Below are 21233 nucleotides of genomic sequence, written 5' to 3'. Positions count from 1 at the left end.
ACTTAGTATTTAAACACATCGGTGAAAACCTTGAGGAAAACCAAGATAACATGTCTTAGTAAGGTGTTGAACCTTGGTATAGAAGTCTAAAGATATTCCCTCATCTGGTGTTTTGATGGAGCTGGAGACTGCTGTCTTACATGTCTCAATATGTTTTTCTGTGGTTGACATCTGAGGCCTGTACTACGAAGCCGGATTTTCCAAACCTGGATATGTTTGAGTTAGCCGGTTGGCCTAATCCAAAACATACGCGCTCTCGCTAAACGGTCCTACGACGCTGGTTATCAAGTGGATCGCTCAAGCCAGCCGTGTCCTATCTAGTTAGGTGCGCGTTCACATGAAAGGGGTGGTATTTGGAGCATTCGACCAATCTCAAACATGGACAAGCGTACTGACAGCGCAGCGTCATACTTCCTGAATGAAAAGTGAACTTTAATATTAGTCAAATATGAAGAAGTTAAACTTTAAACATCCATGACTTAAACACTTTATCCAGGATAAAAGCCACATAGCTGCACCTGCAAGGTGAATACAGCTGGTAAAAGAAAAAGTGTTTGAATGCGTACATTAACAGGTTTATGATATCACTGCCCCGTCCAAGACACGAGTGGATCTGACTTTAATTACATTTGACTCGAGTGTTTCGTCAACTTAATGTGTTGCTTAAAATAATACTTCTGCATAGCATACAGTATGTGGCTGTGAGTGTTGCACGGCCAGATACGGCTCAAGAAGCTGACTCAGATAAGGAAATATATGATACATTATGATGTGATATGATATGAATGATAATGGGACACATCGACGTCTGCACTCACAGTGCCGCGGACTGTACTTAATGTTACTCTGATCCGGTTACTTATGTTGTGGCAGATATTTAATTAAGCTTTCTTAACGCTAATGTTATAATAGTCAGATTGCTCTGAAGATGGGAGGGGATATTCTATTCATTTTCACGTTCACACAGTCAGTTGATTTTTGCCGGCCGTCTTTCCTGCAACGGCAGTTTTTCTGTATTTCCTCTATCCTGTAATATGACTTGATAGCTTTAAACTCTGCACACGGAGCTCTGATTGGTCAGCAGGCGGTGCTTTCACTGAGTTGATCTCTTAGCCTGCAACCTAACCTCCTCCCGAGGAGGTTAGCCGCTCAGCATAAGTTACCATGGAGATCTAGCCCGCTAAAAAGAGAACCAGCGTCGTAGGACCGGAAAGCCAGAGTTTTCCCTGAAGTCAGCCGGCTAAGCGAAAATCCGGCTTCGTAGTACAGGCCTCAGGTCACTGCGAAGACCACAGCATATTTATATTTTTCTCTAGACCTTGGAAACAGCAGTTTGACAAAACATGTCAATACATGTTCCAAATTATTGTTTTTCTCCAAACTTTCAATTACATCTCATGGCCTTCTTCTACAACTAAACTTTGTCATGGATGTTATTTTGTTGCTATGATGTGACAACCATACAATAAATAAACCATCTCCCTGACAACAACAACAACAGCAGCGTGGTTTAAAGCTGCAGAAACAACAGTCAATTTGGAACCTGAGACACAACCTTGTTTAAAAAGCCACTGCATGTGTTACATCATTTGTATTCCCAGCAAACTAGCAATCTATCTTAAAACAATTTTAATATATAATTAGATTTACTTTTCAATTATTCTTATATATTGACTTTTACTTAATCCAATACGTATACAATTATAAAGCCTAAAATCTATAACGCACCCTCAATGCATGTTTATCAACAGGGGAACATTAAAATACCTGCATTTAAAAACTGAGGCATGGCATTTGTTTTATATTCTAAGTTGTACGCTGCTTTAAATCTGAAGGGTGTATTTAGAACGTTTTAAGTTCCCACTAACTAGAAAGCTTAACATGTGGTGAAAACAGATGGATAGATATGAATATGCATTTGAGTAAATACTTTGTTCTACATATTCTTGTGTTAGCTCAAGATGACATTGCCTTCACGCTTTTAATTTGTCATCATGACAAGGAGTGTGTGCATTAATGTATGTTTGTTTGTGTGTGTGAGAGAGAAAACAACGTTTATTGTACTGTTTTGTCTAAAGTACATAAAAGGGTCGGGTATACAAAAGCATGGAGAAACAGAGATCTGTCCTCTGTGTTGAGTTCAGTGCCAGCTCATTTGGCAGTGACGTTACTCGTAACATTGCAGCAGGGTCCGCTCTAAAATCGCCCGCTGCAGGGGCTCTCGGAAGCCCGCAGCTTGCTTTTCATTTCCAAACAATCAAATGTCGAGCAGCTTTTCACTTCCGCACTGTGGGATCAAGACAATATTTCCAAACTGCCTTCAAAAGTCACAGTTATAGGGACGTAACAGTGCATCAGTAGTAGAGTGTACGCCACTGTACTTAAGCTACCGTGCGTCAGCGTCCATTCAGCCCATACAGGAGTGTCAATGACGTTGAGTGTGAAGCTGCTGCATCATGGCATTATGAGACTACAGGAAACACTCACACACACACTCAAAGTCTGTTCTATTGAGCTGAGTCATGGAAGGCGCAGCTGACCAAGCTCTACAACCAGACATCCAGTCTCCTGTCCTAAAAGTGTTCAACTGTTTACATGTATTCACAGAACATGTGTTTGTGCGCTCAAAATTGTGTGGGTGTTTTCACCTCCACGTGTGTTCCCGTGGAGAGGAAGGTGACCAGCGCTCCTACTCGGTCGTCCCGTGACCGCTCGGTGCTTGGTGCCCGGTGTCCTGTGGCCAGCCAGTGGGCAGTGCTGTCAGTGATACCCACCCATGAGCCTGACTCACATCATAAGGCCCCCATTGTGTTCACAGGCTGGATTGGGTCTCGCTCAGCGTGTCATTCAGCAGCCACTTGTATAACCAGGAGACATTCTGGTGCCTGCTTCTCTTTCTGGTGCTTACTTTCTTGCCAGCCACACAGAGCCACTCTCTGTTCTGCCCCTGGGTTTTTTTAACTTTAATTTAGGAGGTTTTACCAAAGCTCCCTCTCCTAGCGCCTACTCAACTCCGCACAAAGTCAAATTGATTTATGTGAGAACAATTGTGGCTCTGAGTACTTAGACGATAGTGTCCACGAGTTCACATGGTCCGCTTTGTTTGTTTACATTTCTGAGTTTACTTGTCAGGGACAGCAAGGGCCTCCATGTGCCAGAGTCATCACGTGGTTGGCAAATCATTCGGCAAAGACATAACATCAGACCGCCTGCTGCTTTGTGAACAAACAGATTAATGGAAATCAAAGTGAGAATAGAATTCACAGTTGAAGTTTGTTGTAATCGTAACATCTGCGCTCGTTTTCTCTCCAGCATTCAGTCGTTTGATCGTCTTCTATTTAAGGAGAACATGTTCAGGAACAATGTTCTTGTTGTATTCTCTACAGCGCCTGAAGAATATTTCTGTCTTGCACGCCGATTGGTTGATGTGTTTTTTTCCCTGTGGATTCACAACAGTCTCTAAACTCTCTTGAGATGATGGAATAAAGCTAAATTATTGATGCGTGGGTGGATCTGAAGGGTCTTTATAGTCATAGCCAAGACATGATCATCAGCATCTCAGATAAACACTTCCTTCTCTCTTCCTCTCTCCTCTTTTTTTCCCCCCCTTGGCTCTGTCCTCCCTCAGATGTGCGTGCCGCCAGGGAGCAGATGCACATCGGGGGAGTGACCTATCCCACGCTGCCCCTGCAGGAAGCTCTGCCCCGCCCCCATTCAGGTTATGGCCAGCACACTGCCGCCTGCTCTCCAGCGGGCTCCTTCGCCGGGTCTCTGCCCCCTCCTCAGCCTCACAGTGCCTACTTCAGTGGGATGACCGGCCCTCAGCACCCCTTCTACAACCGGGTGAGACAGGAAAATAACTCATGTGTACATAACCAGTCCTCATTCACTACCTAGAGGCCAATAAGTGTCAAAGTAGAAAAGCAAAACAATTTGGTAATTTAAAAATGAAGTCAATAAATGTGTCACTATCTTACAGCGACAAAAGGAGCACATCCTGTGACACCACACTGATCCTCACCACCACACTGATCTCAGACGTTATTATAATGTAGCATCAATTTGACCCACTTGGCAGTTACATGCATTGCAGTTAACAGGTCTTTAAATGTACCATATGACCATGGTTTTTCATTACCTCACTGAGAAAGGCAGTTAGCAATATCGTCTTTTCCCTGCAGCATTTTGGTTTGTGTGTGTCTGACTTCTCTCATGATTTACATTTGATTTGTCCCCCCTCCCCTCTCCAAACTCCTTCCTTTTTCCCCTCATAGCCTTATTTCCCCCATCATGTGTATCACCTGCCTCGGCCTTACTCCCACCATGTCCCCCCATTCTCGCGTCCCTCCATTAAACCACCTGGTCAACTTAAGGACAACCCCAATGGACTTGTAAGTAAAGAAGTAGTGCTAGATCCAACTTGAATTTGTTTCTTTTCTCACACCTAATCATTACAGCTGCAGATTTGCTTTTTAAAGTATATAATGCAACAATATTGTGTCTATAATGCGATTGAAAGTTAAAATATTTGGTTGTGCTCTTCTGACTCTCTTTTACTGTTATTTTCCTTCCTTCTTTACTCAATGTTTCCTAACAATACCAATTCAAAGTGATCTTGTCACATTTATATTATTAATTAAATTGCAAACGCTTAGGATGTAGTGCTATTTAGGGTCTGACATGGCACTAATTTTTTCAGTTAATAATACTTCATATAACCTTTATTGTAGAGCTATTATTAACTTAGGAATTTATTTTTTAAAAAGTAATTCTTAATAAAAGGAACACCTAATTGCCATGGTGACCTGAAAACAGCCAACACTTACCCTGCATTAGGCAGGTAGCAGGTGCGTATTATATTGACTTATTTTGTTATGTTAAATATGCTAACAGGTCCATTGTGTCTAACTACTAGCATGACTTTTTGACCTCTTTTTTTACAACACTTCCTCTTTAAGAAGCACTTTCCTCCTTCCCCTTATCTCCCTTTACTCATTGCAATGTGTTACCCGTCCACACCATGTTCGACTGATCAGCTCTTAACGCTGGTGGTATTTCTCAGTGTGAGTCCAGGGAAATGCAATGAGATGTTAAAATGAGTTCAACCATCACTAGCCTTTCTTTCTATTCAGTACTTGTCTCCATTCTGTGCCTATGTCAGGATGTTATTGCAGAGGATGCCAGAGAAGGCCTCCCTTCATGTCCTTCTGATCCCACCATGGTAACATGTAGTTGTGGAGCACTACGGATATGCTTACATGTGCAACTAGTTCTTCATAACCTGCATGTTTGCAAACCTCATTTGTCATTTCTTGTGTTGGATGTAAAAATGCACGACTACATGTTTGACAGACTACTTGTTTTGTTGCTGTGATCAACACAAGGCGAGAGAATACATTTAGATGGTTGCACACGCTGCAGAAAGCTTACATTAGATACTGTTTCCTTTGCGACTCTGACCACCCGCTATCAAGAGGTGTTCTTTTTTTTTTGTCACAATATTCAGCATATGTAAATATAACATGCTGAATGAAGTCCACTCTGATGTTGGCGCAGTAGCTGTTCCCGTTCTCCTATAAATGGACATTAAAGTGTTGTTAAGCCACTTCAAGAATGCATGGAGTTGCACTGACAAGAGCCCAATCTCTACACCCAGATACATTCACACATTTTATGAGAGAGCAGACACTATTAGAACAATTTCATGATAACACTACTCGGGAGATTTCTGCTCCACAAAGCCACTTATCAGGCCGCTGCCAGAAAGCTTTTTAAAGGAGCTGTTTGAAAGATTTAAATATAGATTATTTTTGTAATGTTCATTCCATTCTCAGTCTGTATTTTTGAGCCTTTATATTTGAACTTCCTCCCTCCTCCTTTTCCTAAACCTTTCTCACTCTTATATTTTAACACCCTTTTCTGTTCCTCGTATCTCCCCTCATGCTTTTGTTTCCTTTCCCCCTAAGTATACATTTCTTCAGTTTCTCTCATTCTGGCTTTTCTATGTACATTAGCCCATCTTATCCTCTTTTTGGGTCCCACTTGATCTCTTTGTGTAGTGTTCACATGTGCCTGTATTTCTGCAAATCTGCAAATGTAGACGTGTGTGCACCGTCGCTCATTTATGCAAGTCCTTGGATATGTAAGCAGGCCAAGCCCAGTGTAATTGCTTAGCTGATATAAGGGTGAGTATGGATTCCTCGGGCTGCTGGGATTATCATCAGAGCAACTGTTGGGGCTGGCAACACACACACACACACACACACACACACACACACACACACACACACACACACACACACACACACACACACACACACACACACACACACACACACACACACACACACTCTCTCTCTCTCTGAGCCCAGCGCTGGTAGGAGAGCTTATCTCCTTACCAAGACGCTTCCTCCCTCACAGAGCTCTGTTTCCTCTTCCCCATCCTTCTGCCCAGCCCTGAGCTCAGCCCAGCTGTAATTACAGTCTTATCACACACACACACTGGGAGGGTTCACAAAAAAACACGCACATGCAGACACACCCGCAGACATATACGCTTTCGCTCAAGTTCTCAGAACACACGCTTGCAGTCTGAATCGAGGAGTCGTATTCGCGGTCTTCCTTGAATTGAAACTTCTGCTTTTTTCTGTGCAGAGTGTGAGATGTCTCATTTTCTTTTTCTGGGTCTTTCTATCTGTCTCTGTCTCACCAGTATTTCTTTCTGTCTGCAAAGATTATGACTGCAAAAACCTGCTGACTCCCCTGAAAACAAAATCGCCTTGTGTAATTATCCTGCTTTCAATAGCCTCTTCTAGTCTGGCTGCTGTGAAGGAGCCGTCTCCCCTCCTGCTGGGAGACAGATAAATGTCTGTCTGCTCTGTGGTCAATGTTTCTCCTGTCCCCTGGTGATGGGTTCAACGTGTGCGCTTGTCCGTCCGTCTCTCTGTCGCCCTCCCTTTTTCACAGGTGCAGTCCTGGCTTCACACTTTCATGAATGTCTGTGTGCATTTGTGTCTGACTTTTTGTCCGTCTGCTTTTTTTGTCTCCATTTTAAGCATTTAAAGTCGCTGCCTTACAAATTAAAGCAGGTACATCTCGGTTTACTTTCATCTCTGCATCCAGCCCTTGAATCCATCTTCCATTCACTAATTCCTAACACACTGATCCACTACTACCAAGCATGCTGTAGAAAGATGTATTACAGACTCATCACTTGGAAGCAAACACCTGCGATAGATCAGTAGATTCACTAACATAGTTTCATTCTAGAGTAAATCCTCAACTGTGTAGACACGACCATTAGCTAAACTCCCCGAGTGCTAATCGCCATCCTCTTGCCCACCACTGCAGAAAGTTGGCACCTATTATTGTGTACTGTATTGTGTGCGCTGCTGGGTTTTTCTTTTGTCCAACAACCACTCACAGTCCGACTAAGCTCTGCTCTTCTCTCCCTCCAAACCAGAAACAAAGCCGGGGGGCTTAGTCTGAAGCCTTGTCTTAATGGTGTTAATAGCCGAGAGAGGGAAGAGATGACGAGGGAGGGAGTAGGAGGAAGAGTTAGGGGAGAGTGATGGAAAAGGTAGCAAAGCTGAGAGGGAAGGAATGTGAGAGGAAGGAAGGAAGGGAGGGAGGGAAGGAAGGAACAAGAGTAAGGCTTCAAGACAAGCAGAGGGACAGGGGTGAGTGGAGAAAGGGAGGGGAAGGAGATGAGGTTTGTTTAGTTTTGTGCCAGCCGGTGGCTTATTGGCTGTCTGTGAGGCCTTTGACAGCATCAACAGGCCGCCCCGTATTACTCACATCAAGCCCCGTACTGTAGTGTGGCAACTCAGACTTACAGACTCCATCCCTTAAGTGTTGTGCACACACTTTACGTGCTTATATAAACACTGAGAAAAGAGAATAAGAGCAGGTAACAGTGTATTTGGAAAGGTTGGCAGCTTTGTTTACTTTTACACTTACACTGTGTGACTGATAGAGAGAATTACTGTGTGGGATAGTGGTTTTGCACCTCTGTGTGCCTCACAGGCCTGCACGTGCCTTTGCAAGGAGTTGTTGCTCGTTTTGCCCTAATCAAGGTTTTATGAGTGATGAGTTGGTCTAACAGAGTTTGCAAGTTTTACCTTTTTAACCTTAACCCACGAAAAAATCCTTAATAAGTTCTTTATACTCTAACTGTGTGTGTAGGTCTCTTCTGCGGCCCTGCTGAGCTCCATGAACACAGATGCAGTGTGCGAGCGGCTCAGGCAGTTAGATGGAATCGACCCCAGCATGCTGCCTCAGTACGCCTCCACCATCAAGAAGGTGAGCTGTCAATAACTTTCAAAATTGGATCCATTTTCTCAGATGCTGTTTTCTTTTCATACTCGTTGCATAGCTTAATTCATCGCTGCCTCCGATTGAATCTGTTTTTTTTTTGGCTTGATGAAACCTTGCACATGTTGGTACATACAAGTCAATCAGTGGAGAAACTGTCAATCCGTCTCCTTCATTGCAGGCCAATATAAATGGCCGAGTGCTCTCTCAGTGCAACCTGGACGAGCTGAAGAAAGAGATGGAGATGAACTTTGGGGACTGGCAGCTCTTCAGGGGAATGGTGAGACAATGTTTTTCTTTGAGCCTCTTTACTATGCCTAATATTGTTGTTTCCCATCTAAATAAATGGGCCATCACCACCATAAATGATAAAGAATCAATCCACCAACCACAATACTTAACTCCTAAAAAACTCTTAGTCTAAAATAGATTTATAGCAACACACATTCTCCTCACTCTGTGATGCTTTGCAGACACTCAGCACTGCCATGGCCTCCTGCTGATATGTCATCTCTTGTTTATTCCAATAAGAAGCAACACAGTATCTTGTAATACAACATCTTGTGCTGCGCTGAGAGATATTGGGATGGAGATTTTATAATCCGTATTACCATCAGGGCTCTCGTCTGTCAGCCAGGAGTCCAGTCAGCTGAGCCGGGGCTGAAATGACTTAACATGTATCTAGCTTCACTTCATCAGACGTCTGTCTGCACTCCTAATTCTAAACCACAGCCTGGATTGGTCGTGTTTTACCAGAGATCCAATGCAGAGCTCATGTAGGAGCAGCTGGAAAGTGCAGCGGTCTAACAGTGAAGTGCTGCCAGCACACAGCCAGCACAGACATCTGGTTCAAGATGGCTGACTGCTATCTGGAAGAAGGGAGGTTTTGTCAGGCAGGAGTGGACGGCTGAATAGCTCTTCTTAAGCAACAGCTCACTCTCACAAGTGCATGTTCTGGTTGTTGCTGCCTAACACGTTTTGTATTTAAGAAATTGACTCAAACTGACAGAAGTCAAAGGACGTGTTGATAGGAAATATGGATTTTGTTCATGTCTTTCCTAGGTGATGGAGCTACGTCATGCTGAAAGCCACGCTCTGATCCAAGACGAGTCCCGAGCTGCGAGCGAGCAGGGCAGCAGCGTGCACCACGGGGAGCCCAGCAGGCGCTCGGGGGGGGCCCAGCATGAAGCAGCGGCCTTCAGCCTGAACCTCAGCTTCGAGGAGCTGAGCGGAGCGGGGCTCGAGGAACCTCCGAGACACAGCAACAACACACACTGGCCGGTCAGTCTTCCTGTCAGGAGCTCAGTGGAAACGTACCAGCAGATAGTGTTAGACAGACGTGAAATGGGTGTATGCACATAATACCAACACGTATACGCCTGCAGAAAGATAAGAGGCATTAAAGTTGCTGATGCAAGTATACATGTGATCGTGAAACACATAATCGCAAATGGAATCACAAGGTCACACACCCCAAACTGTTGCATGGCCACAACGAGCAGAGTGTTGGTGACCTCACTGGTTTCATATTAATGTGGTTTGAAATGCAAGAAAAGAGCAGGGCAGAGGAAGCTTATGGTGATCTTTAACATTGCCAAATTAAAAATACACCCACTGCAGCACACCAAAAGGTGTCAAGGGCCCCCTGTTCTTTTTCACCTTCTCTATTTCCAATTGACAAAACCTCTGAGGCACGAACAAACACTCACAGGCTGCCTGCTGCTATTTTATACCATCTCACCTTTCAATATTCAAATGATCCAACACCGAAAACACAACACAGCTTTCCCATGTTCTAAATATTCCATTAGTTGATAATTGTTGAATTTTTGCACCCTTTTTATATGTATTATATTCTGGTGTCAGGTTATCAGCCTAAAATCATTCAGTTATCTCACTCTTCAAATACTTTTGAAATTAGTATATTTATAACAAACTTTCATGAAATCTAACTTTCTCTCATCTTGTCAGGTTGCAAATCTTCGTGCCTCGAGCATGTCCAGCCTCAACTCTCAGGAATCCTCTAATGACATCTGCAAGCTGACAGACAAGCAGCAGACGGAGTACCATGACGCCTACAAGGAATACATCGCTCAGATGGCCCAGGTGGAGATGTCCGGCACTGGGGGGGAGAGGCCGGTGCAGCCCCTACCCCTACAGTTCCTCCAGGCTGCCAGCTCAGAGGACAAAGGGGTGGGTGCACAGTGACCGGTGCTGAGTTTTTGCCATTGTATCGCTGACAGTATGAACTGTGTCGAAGCTCCCACTGCCAGATCAGTGTGGTAATCATAGGGACACTTCCCCCACAAAAGGACCATTTGTATAACAACTACTCACTTATTTTACCTTGAATTGTTGAAGAAAATGTTTCTCGCATGTCTTTACTGGTAAACTAAGAATCCAAAAACAAAGAAAGGTCTTGATGAATGAAAGGAACATTTGTAGAGTGAATTGAAGAACCTGAACTGCAATTGATTTTTGCTAAACCCTCACTATTCAAAACATTTAAATGGCACTCATTTACTTGGATTCATCAAGACTTTTCTTTGTGTTTTGTTTCTTTTTTCACCATGGAGGCATGCAATAAACCCTGTTTTCAATGAGAATTGTATATAATACTTGATGAGTAGTTGTACAATTGTATTTTCGTAGGGGAAGTACTGATTTTAGTTCTCTAAAACTTTATATAAATGATCTCTGGCTTGTGCGATGGCAAAGTCTGTGCTGGGAAAGGGGAGATTGCTCCTTCTTACATTTCTTAATTATTGGCTTATAGTCTTTGTTTCTCTTGGCACATCCAGGAGGGACAAGAATCCCCTCTTCAGGGCCTCTTGGCCAATCGCACTAGATTCTGTATATTCATATTCTTCTCTTTGAATCCTCTTCCCTCTCTGCAGGCCAAGGAAGGCGCTGACCAAGACAGCCGCAAGTCCTTCAACAAGAGAGGCTCCAAGACTAGTGACGCCACGGACTTCTCCTCAGGGGCCGATGCCCTGCCCCTAGACCCCATCAGTGAAGAGGACGAGAAGCTGGACCACAGCACATCGTCCAGGACGCCGGGCTCCAGGAAGAAAGGAGCCGGGTCTCTGTACCACAAGCTGCCCAATGATGAAGACTCCGGGCCAGAAGAAGCAGACAACACCACACCTCTCCTCTATGAAGAGGATCGAGTCCAGTCCAGCGGGCTGCTGGCCAAGCCTGGCTTCCTCTCCGAAATCCTCCTGGATAAGAAGGACTCGTCGGACTCGGGGATGCGCTCCAGCGACAGCTCCTCAGACCGCTCCCTGGAAGAGGCTGAAGGAGACGGAGAAGCTCTGAAGCCCAGTCTGATCGAGCTGGAGCTGGAGGGCCTGGTGAAGAAGAGAGGCCTCCTCCCCAGCAGCCTGAGCGGCCTGCAGGACGTCCGCATGTCCATCTGCTCCGAGGCCGCGTCCGAGGCCAGCTTCATGGCCAGCAGCCCAGATGAGGGCTGGCCGTCCAGCGGGGTCGGCAACCTCAACTGCACCCCCGGCAACAGCACCCTTAATGACAACGCACACAGCCCTGACGACACCTACACCAACAACAGCCATCTGCAGCCGGCTAGCATCACAGGCACGGAGTCCACCATCTCCTCCTCCAGCATCGACGACTCGCCAGCTGTCATCATCACCCCCGGCAGCAGCAGCACTGCCAACACCACAACTGCAGCCATCCACAACCAGAACCTGCGCACCATCAGCCTGGGAGATGAGATAGAGAGCGCCCTCTGAGGAGCTGCCGACTGTGTGACAAGGGTCACGTAGACTTTTTCATGTTGTTGTTGTTGGTGGCATTATTGTGCTGTTGGTGTTGTGACTTGTTCCAAAGAACTAGATGTTAGGAAGGAAATGTAGAAAGTGTTGCTGTGAATCAAGATTAGTAAATAAAAGCGTAAATTATTTGGTTAGTTAAAAAAAACTTTTATTTAAACAATTGATGCATCCAAACTACAAGTGGTAATTAATGATACCAAAAATGCTTCAGTCAGGTCAAATTGGGATTGCTTAACTTTCCAATATAATTGGAATATTAAATTATAATGTTTTGATGCGGTTATGGATATACTGTAGTGTGTCTAGTGATGAAATGTTACATGTTGTGGATATCATATTGTTACAGAAAGAAACGTGTGTATTTGAGGAAATGTAGTAATGACCGATAAAAAAAGGTTCTGTGTTGCGGAAGACTATTGTCTCCGGAGTGTGTGCAGTGGTGTGTTTGGTAGATGGAATGTCTCAAATAGATGACAGTGTACACAGTGGTGCAGTCAGTGTGTTCTTGGCAGGTTATGTAGTAGTATACGTGCATGCACTAGTTTCCAAAGTGATTGTCTCTTCCAAATTGTGAACGGGTGTTGTGTGAATCAATAAAGATTCTGCTATGTTGACCCTTGAAATAGTTCTCATATTCTATCTTTCTCTCAGGAAAATCAGCAGTTTGTTGAGAAAGGCCCCAGAGATCCTTCACTAAAGAAATGTGATATTTTACCTGATGCAGGTTAGGAGAAAAGAGGTTGACATGCAAAGGGAGGGCGTCACTGCAGGAGTCATGTTCTCCGATAGATGGCGCACTCTCCATACAAACGTGCTGCAGGCTGGAGTCACGGACCCTGTCTGACTGCTATAAACCTCTGAGGGTAACATATGCAGGTCAGTGACTCTCATCGTGGATCTGCAGGGGTCTTTGATCAGGATTTTGAGGTACTTTCGTATTTATCTGAAAATAAATCTTCATTACAATATACATATGAATGTCCTTTGAATACAGTGTTCATGTATTGTAAAGGTGAATGTTTCTACAGCTTAGGCACTCAATCAAGAAAGATCCCATTAAGTGGTCCCTGGGGAACAATCAGGAAATGGGGGTCCATAGCTAATTTGGCGGGTCGTTTGTGTGAAGACATTTGAGAAGCCATGCCGTATTTAGGAAGGAGATGATTGACAGTTGGGTTTCACTTCAGGGTTATAGTATACCACCTTGACGGTACATTGCGCACGGCACTATAATGCTTTGGACATTTAAGACATGCACCCAAAGATTATTATAGAAACCGAATTAACAAGCAGTAGCCTACACCCCAGCATTGCGTGGTTCACTATTTTCATATTACCTGGTCATTTATCACTGGAATTCCATTAGAAACCACAACTATTTCGGCAGTGGAATTTAAGGCAAATTTAAACCCAAATTAATGTTTGGAAATACAATTTAAAAAAAACCTATGATGGATATTACTTCTGGAATCAGTAACGTATCTCCGGCCCAGTTTCAGCTTCAAGGTGAATTTCCATAATTTTCCAGTTTTGTTTTAATACAACAGCCTACAGCCCATGGCTATAATGGCTCAGCCAGTCACGCTGAACCATTAAATCCTAATTTACAGCATGTGAGAAAGTTAGAGTACAGTGCGCGTTGAATAAGCTTTTATGCAACTTTGTGCCTCCAGGTCGTGTTTGCCTCGGAGAAGTGTTGACGCTGTGTTTTAGACTATTATAGGTCACATACTGCAGGACTGACAAGGACACTTTGTTGTGGGATCTGTGTTTTGAAGTGCGTCAAATGTTCACTTTACATACAGCACTGCATGTATACTGAAAGTCAGCTGGGAGACGGATTTTACGCACTGGGTTGTCTTCTAAACCACTGACCCCAACCTCCCCCCCACAATGAAACATGTTCAAGTTGCGTTTTCGATTTATTTTTGTATAAAAAAGGTACGATTTACATTACTTTTATAAAAAGTTTCAGCATAATTAAGTACAACATTACACTTTTGCAGAAGTTTCAAATTTCTGCAACTATACAAGATAAACTCCCGATAAGAGTTCACAAGGTTTCATTCTTTCATTTTTAACTTTTTTTTTTAAACAACGTCCAGTCCTTCATGTGCCAACAAATCTGACAAGACAAAGACTAAACTTTTTACAGTAACTAACCAAGTTGTCTTTTCTATTCACGTTCCCACCTCCGCAAAAAAAGCGAAGAGATTCAACAAGGAGAGAGGGACGGGGGTGAGGAGGGGAGAGGGGTAATCCTTGTGACAATAATCTCGTTTTTCCTCCCACTGTCGGGAATATAGCGTGCCTTCCATTTCCAGAAAGGACCCACAAATAAAAAAGTCTTAAGTTAAATAATAATGAAGTGTCCAAACAGAAAACACATCACATAAGATTGTCCCATTATAAGCAAAAGTCTCTTGATTTCAGCGTCAGAAGAAACAAGAAAAAAATCCAGGCCTGGAGGACAGAGGTTGGAGGGGGGGGGGGGGGGGAAGTCCTGCTCCCCAGGTCCTGTGTGTGTTTTTGAGTCTTGACCAAACACCTGCAAAAGATTGAGAAAGAGAGGCGTGTTTAGAAAATGCAAACAGGGCAGAGATCCGGACAGACTGGCGCCAGGGAGGAAGCCGCAGTTTTTAACATTTAACCAAACACTCCCAATACTAAGCAAACCCTGCGCTCCAGATGTACACAGAGAGAGAGAGAGAGGGAAGGGGGGGACTCGCACACACACTTTTCGCACAACTTCAGCCTACAATCTGGGGAAGAATCAGCGTAATTGCCGCTCAGCTGGCGCCTACCCACTTCTTGTACCAATTATGTGCAGACATCGTAGTAGCAGTAATCCAAACAGCCATTATTTTCCTGTTGCAGATGCTCTTCATTATAGACACAAGAGGGTATAATACAACCCTGACGACTGCTACTTATATACAGTAACCTAAGCAGCCTGGACCGAATATCTTCCATTTCAGTACTCCAAACTGCAAGAAATGTGCCAGCAAAATGTCTTAAAACAGCACATGAGAACATAATTATTCCATTAATCGCGGTCACCATACTGACACATTACAGTCCTGAAGGGGCCCCGTTATGTGGTCTTTTTGTTTCAGATATTGCTTTGCTACAATGATAAATAAAAATCATAAAGGATCAAATTTGGAGTCAAGTCAACCCTAAACCTCATAACCTCGGTGATGCAGTGCATTCTCGTGCAAAACATATCGGGACCATTACAGCAACGTGAGACGTCAACCACATTAGCAGGGAACAAATGGATTGGTAAATGGTAATTCTAGCCAATTCTGCTCCAGCAGACTGGGAGACAGGCTGTAGCGGAGCCTCAGAGCCCTGGACAGAATGCAGCAGCAGACATGAGGACAGCCTACTTACCGCTTTAACGATGCAGAGTCCGGCTGTCATCTGTCATCAGCTCTGATGGCAACTCCGGGGACTGAAAACAAACAAACAAACAGACCAAATGTTATTTCTTTACCCGGCAAACGATCGAAGTGTCTGGCTTTGCAAACACTGTTATGTAGGGCGAATCTCTTCCTCATCACATGTACAAAAGAAAAAAAAACATGCCATTTTCTTTTCCAACAAGCCATTTTGTGCGAGTTACGCATAGGCTACAAAGGCGCACCGGCTATGCGCACAAATAGAGCTCCACTCTCGCATAGCACACCACGGTATCGTTTTCCCAATTATGAATGTTGTTTAGCTGAGGTGTTATTTACCTGTAATGACAATATGCTGATATCTGTGTTGAGGGTGGTCAGAGGGGTCCTGGAAGGAGCCTGCCCCGGCCGCGGAGGGTGATGCAGGCTGGTTAGTGCGACACTGGAGTCCAGCGCGATCTGGAGGTCCAGGATGTAGTCGATGACATGCTGCAGGATTTCCATCTTGCTGACGTTCTTGTTCTGGGGGATGCTGGGCACCAGCTCCTTCAGCTTGGAGTAGCAGTCGTTCATGTTGTACAGCAGGGAGAGCGGGTCATCCACCGGGGTCTTGCTCCGAGAGATTCCCAAGGAGTGCTCCGATAAATTCGCGTTGGTTTTCCTGAAAGACCGAACGGGGCTTATTGCTTTCATTTTGTCAGTGTTAAGTTAAGCGAGAGGGTTTGTGTTTGTCGATATCTTGCTTCTATAAGGTCCTGTATTTGCCAGACGATCAGCGATCAGACTGGATTACCAAGCTGTCAGTGTGGTTTATATAGGCAGCAGGTTGGGCATGCGACAAAGGCGGGACAAACGCGCTGATTGGACAAGCACAATGTGTCACTCAAAGCCTTTCACTTATACTATTGGCTATTTGCGCTTAAACCCCTCCCCTTCCCTGCCGCGTTACCAGTGGCAACACATGTTGGAGGCGGAACCCAGAGGGCGCTTCAGCAGCTCCGGTGGGCAATTTGGAAAATTAAGCCCATACCTGTTTCTGATCAAGAAAATGAATGCTTTGCATGGCTCCCAATTGAATATGGCCAAGGTGCGAGCACGCGCCAATAAATGTACCTCCAAGATATACATTTCATCTTGTAGGTCATGAAGATCAAGCGATAGTATTTTAATAAATGTGCTCACAATTGTTATTCAAAACACATTTTCAATCATATATTTACGACAATGCAAATGTTTATATCTGATAACACATCTTAAAGATATAACTATGATATTTATTTTCCCGCCATCAGTCATTCTTCATTTATTGTTGACATGTGCGCGTTTGGAGGTGTGGAGCAGTGATGACAGATGCCATATCAGGCGCGTCTGATGATTCTTAATTCACTCCAGCCCGGACCGGTGTGAAGGCAAGTGTCTGAGCCGAATAACAAAGTAAAATGTTTGAGTGGCAAGCGGAAACAGCCTCCACCAGAAAAACTGCTCAGACCAGCGATACAACAAAAAAAAGACTTATGAGTGTGTCTTTACGCATAAGAAAATAAAGCAAAGAGATCTGAACTGCTAGTAGAAATATAGTGTTTGGTAACTTGACGCACCTTAGAATTGTCTTTTCCTTCTTTACCGTTACCAGCAATGTCTTAGATTAATCAGCCAAGTTTTAAATGTGATCTACTAAAATTGTGATAGTGCGCACAGTCAGATACTAAATACAACAATCAGGACAGCTTTAATGCAATGCTGTTCATACTTCCGCCTTATAACAAATACAGCCAACAATTATTACTATATCGTTTTTCAGGGGTTTGTGTGTGGCAAATGTCAGTAAGGGATGTGGAGCTTTACCAAACGCAGCCATACCCTAAATGTGTTTAAAGTGGCTGTGCGTAACTAAATGCATCAGTTCTGGTCCCGTGCACTCCAGTCTTAATTGTCACCTGAGTATGTTGTGTGTCAAAGTTCATTTAGTCACGACCGATAAATGTGGCTTTCCTATCTGAGCACGTGAAGAGGTGATTAACTACTATTGACACTTTAATGTTTTCTGAATGAGCCATTTGTTTGTAGGAATTACACGCTTCATTCTTCAGCTGGAGGTGGGGGCCTGTTTGATGCTGCACTAACTAATTACCCCCGGGGGCAATTGTGGACTCTTGTGATGTTACATTTCCTCGATGAAAACAAAATCAATGTATCTTCAAAGAGGGGAACACAGTGTAACTGATAAAACTCGGAAAAGAAAAGACAACCAATCAGTAAAATGTGATACATTTTGATTTATTTTACTTTATCTTTGAAGGACATTTTATCTGAAGATCTAAACAGGGAAATCCTAAAAGCCGAAGTGATCCTAATGGACAAAAGGAGACACAGGAGTGCACAGTCTGCAGAAGCAGGTAGGCTCTTTATAAAAAGCACAGGCAAGCTGTTCTTCCCTGGATTATTGTGAGCAGAGATGGTGAAGAAAAAGAAAGTTGCTCTCACCGACATTAATCTATATAATGATGGGTTTGCGTCCTATAATCGCATAAAATGTCAGTGTAATGTTTTGCCGTATTTTACAGAATCCAGCAAAACACCATCTGTGTCATTGTTTTTACGCGCGGTTCTATTCACCAGGCACGGACATGTTCTCCTTCAGCTGTCTGGCGATCCTTTTTTTTATGCATTTCTAATATAATCTGGAGCTGCTGCAGTCTGTGTCCACATCTGGTGCAATAGGATTTTTCCATTTTCTCCCCGTCTTCCTTTCGCTCCCACAGCTGTGTACATTTCGCATGACGCCCCTGACTGATGCCTGACAGGAAAGGTGATGGATTGGCGTAAGAGCACGTCGGTGCAAAGCCGAGCGAACCTCCACCTCCAGCAGCAGCCTCACCCCTGCCTCTCCTCTTCCCTCTTTCCCCTTTTCCTCCCTCTCTCCCCTCTCGCTCGCTCTGTCTTTGGAGCAGACTCTCTGGCGCCGGCGCCGTGACGTCACCCCATTCACAGCAGCCCTCGAGCCAGCCCTCGCGGCGCCGCTGAGGCGGTTTCCATGGAGACGGGGTTTCGGGGTTGTCAATCAGAGGTGGTTCTCAGCTGATCGACCCGGGGCCGAACCCGGGAGGTTCTGGGACGGGAAGTGGGACCCTGCAGGTTTCCTCTGGTGGCCGGCTTCAGTTCCTCAAGTATACTGAACACATCTGATAGCCTACTGAGTATTACCATTTCATATTTCTCACAATTCAGAGGGACATCTAAGCTACTTTTTCACCCCATAATAGGCCTATTCCTTGTAGCTTTGGCTTCCTATAAATTCACATATTCATAAAATCTGATGATCTCATAAAATATATTCTGTTTAAACACCTTGGACCTTGCTAAAATGAGGTCCACATCACATTTGACAGTAAAATGCCTTCATGCATAGGAATCCAATAATTCCAGTGGTGGAATGTTACTAAATAGCCTACATTTGCTCAAGTTGTACCTAAGTATGATTTGAAGTGCTTTATCTGAGTATGTTCGTTTGGAGCTTTATTTTATTATTATTATTTTTGCAGTATTCCTATTTCTACTTGTGTAACTTTAAATGCCCCCACCTGAAAGCCACCAATTCATTACTTGTATTACTTTAGTACCCCAATCTTTACATTATTGTACAAATTGATGGCATCTTCCTTTGTTCTGAAGCTAAACTATCTCAATCCATCCATCTTTAATCAGTCATAATGGTTTGAGTCTTTATCAAACTTCAACTGAGAACGTGGAGGATATATTTTATTCATTAATAGGTTAAGATAAAAGTTTTATAAATGGTTGAACATGTGGACAAGTGTTGACTTGAGTTTGGCTTAAGGAACATTGAGCTTGTACTGTGGAGCTGTACTGTAGTTTTCACACAGCTTGTTTATTTAGGGAGGACTGAAATCCTCCATACTTGTTTCCAGATGTTTCAGGATGATGATGACCAACCTCAGCTACATTTGACCCTGTATAAGGCTGTAAGAGTTCATGAATGGCCAAGTGAATTAATGTATGAATTCAGTATGGCTCACTAACTTCAGGGGAGAGAGTAGCCCTATAAGTAGCCTATAGGTGTGTTGCCAAACAGCCCAACTTTTCCAATGTAGCAGCCCACGCACAAGGAAAGTCATTTGTGAAGTTTCCCTAAAGTATCTTTTGCCCCCTGAGTCTCAAAGGCATTCCTCAGACGCAGCGAAATAAAAAACCAGCCTCCACATCCCCCTTTCTCTTCCCGGTCACCAACCTATTAGTTTGGGTTCAGGAGATAAGATTTAGACAACAAAGCGGAGCTGCCAACCGGCTCAGAGCGCCCTGCAGCCCGGCGTCGCTCTGTCTGCGCCCGGCCAACTTGTTGATCCTCCGCCCTGCAGCTGCACTTCACTCTCCCAGCAAATATTAGGCTCATTTTAAATCATGTAGGCTACCAGTTTTCACCCTTAAGCGAACATTATTTCTATGACATAAAAACAAGCTACTAACTTTCTGTCATGAAGTTTAAGTCCTAACACGGTGGAGGATTTTCGAATAAGACTTCCTAAAGCGACTCAAAATGTCATTTTCTGTACCAAACAATTAAGAACCATGCAAAAAAAATGAAATTAACCGCATTGAATGAACGGATGAGCAAAATAAGCCGTCATAATATACGTTTAAATCGGGTTTCTTTTGCCAAATGTGCAACTCACTGCCTTGATTTACACTTTATATTTCTAGAGCCTACGTACAAACCGCTACACACTCTATTCTCTGCATTCCGCTTGCTTTACAGTCCGTGTCCTTCGAAGTAACAACAGCCGAGTACTGCAATTATGTGTTTATTCTCCACCGTCCCAAAGTACGAAAAAGTCTCGCGCTCTACTCTTCCTCGCCGGGCTGTGCCACGCGCCTGTCGCGTGGAGGAGTGTACACATCAAAGAGTGGCGCAGGGACTCTTGTAGCAGCGTCGACCCTGCGGGGCGGGGTCTGCTGTCCTAACACCCCCAAACACTGGAGCCCTGTCACCAGGAGTAAATTAAAAAAGGGGGAGAACTGTGATGTGAGTGAATATGCAGCTGGATTACCACCGACAAAATGTGACTTTAGTTATGGTGCTGCTTCCACTAAGATTATTATCACAATTAATGAATAAGTCATCAGTTTTGATTAATCAGGCAGGCTTATTGTTCTTAAACAATGTCATAAAAATAAAAAAACACAAATAAAAGAAGAAAAAAGGCTTCTTGTAATTTATCAGAGCCCAAGATACCCCCTTCAGTTTTCATGTTTTTCAAACCAATGTTACAAAATTCAATATTAAACAATCAAATGTGTTACTCATTTGTGGCAAATGTTTGTATTTGAGAAACACAGAATACTTTTTAAAAATGGGAAAAGAAAATCTAAATGGTTGCTGATTTTTTTTTGTGTTGATAGTCTTATTTTATTACATTTCAGTTCTAATGGAGTCACAGAAAAGTCTGACAGACTGAGTTTAGCAGTCGGTCAACATTCATAACTTTATTAGTGTGAAATAATCAAGATCAGATGGTTCTCTGCAGGAATGTTATTGGACACATTTTATGATCATTAAAAGCTAAGGCAACCACAATCATAAGCATGAGTTCAACTGTTTGAAATGTACACTTTATGAAAATGAAACATTTTTAATGAAGTTATGAAGTAGCTCTGATTCAATCTGACTCTGGCCTTGACTCAAATACATCTGGTGTGTCGCTGT

General features: G+C 43.7%; 2 protein-coding genes across 2 annotated transcripts in view; one reads left to right on the top strand and one right to left on the bottom strand.

Moving 5' to 3' along the window:
• The window catches only part of kidins220a (kinase D-interacting substrate 220a), a 48408-nt gene extending 35678 nt beyond the window's left edge, over nt 1–12730 (top strand). The window contains exons 25-31 of the mRNA XM_034132462.1: nt 3629–3843; nt 4275–4391; nt 8185–8301; nt 8495–8593; nt 9376–9594; nt 10285–10506; nt 11211–12730. Of these exons, the coding sequence (XP_033988353.1) occupies nt 3629–3843; nt 4275–4391; nt 8185–8301; nt 8495–8593; nt 9376–9594; nt 10285–10506; nt 11211–12065 (1844 nt within the window). The 3' untranslated portion in view covers nt 12066–12730. The remainder of the gene's footprint in view (nt 1–3628; nt 3844–4274; nt 4392–8184; nt 8302–8494; nt 8594–9375; nt 9595–10284; nt 10507–11210) is intronic.
• A 1280-nt stretch (nt 12731–14010) lies between these two features.
• Nucleotides 14011–16292, bottom strand: id2a (inhibitor of DNA binding 2a). Its single transcript, XM_034124719.1, has 3 exons — nt 15851–16292; nt 15504–15564; nt 14011–14655 (listed from the first exon to the last, which is right to left on the bottom strand). The coding sequence occupies exons 1-2, from the start codon at nt 16202–16204 to the stop codon at nt 15508–15510; spliced, it is 411 nt and encodes a 136-aa protein (XP_033980610.1). The 5' UTR covers nt 16205–16292; the 3' UTR covers nt 14011–14655; nt 15504–15507.
• Between the last annotated feature and the right edge of the window lie 4941 nt (nt 16293–21233).

Source organism: Trematomus bernacchii, unplaced genomic scaffold, assembly GCF_902827165.1.
Source record: "Trematomus bernacchii unplaced genomic scaffold, fTreBer1.1, whole genome shotgun sequence".
NCBI classification, from domain to species: domain Eukaryota; kingdom Metazoa; phylum Chordata; class Actinopteri; order Perciformes; family Nototheniidae; genus Trematomus; species Trematomus bernacchii.
This window is presented reverse-complemented; position numbering and strand designations above follow the sequence as displayed.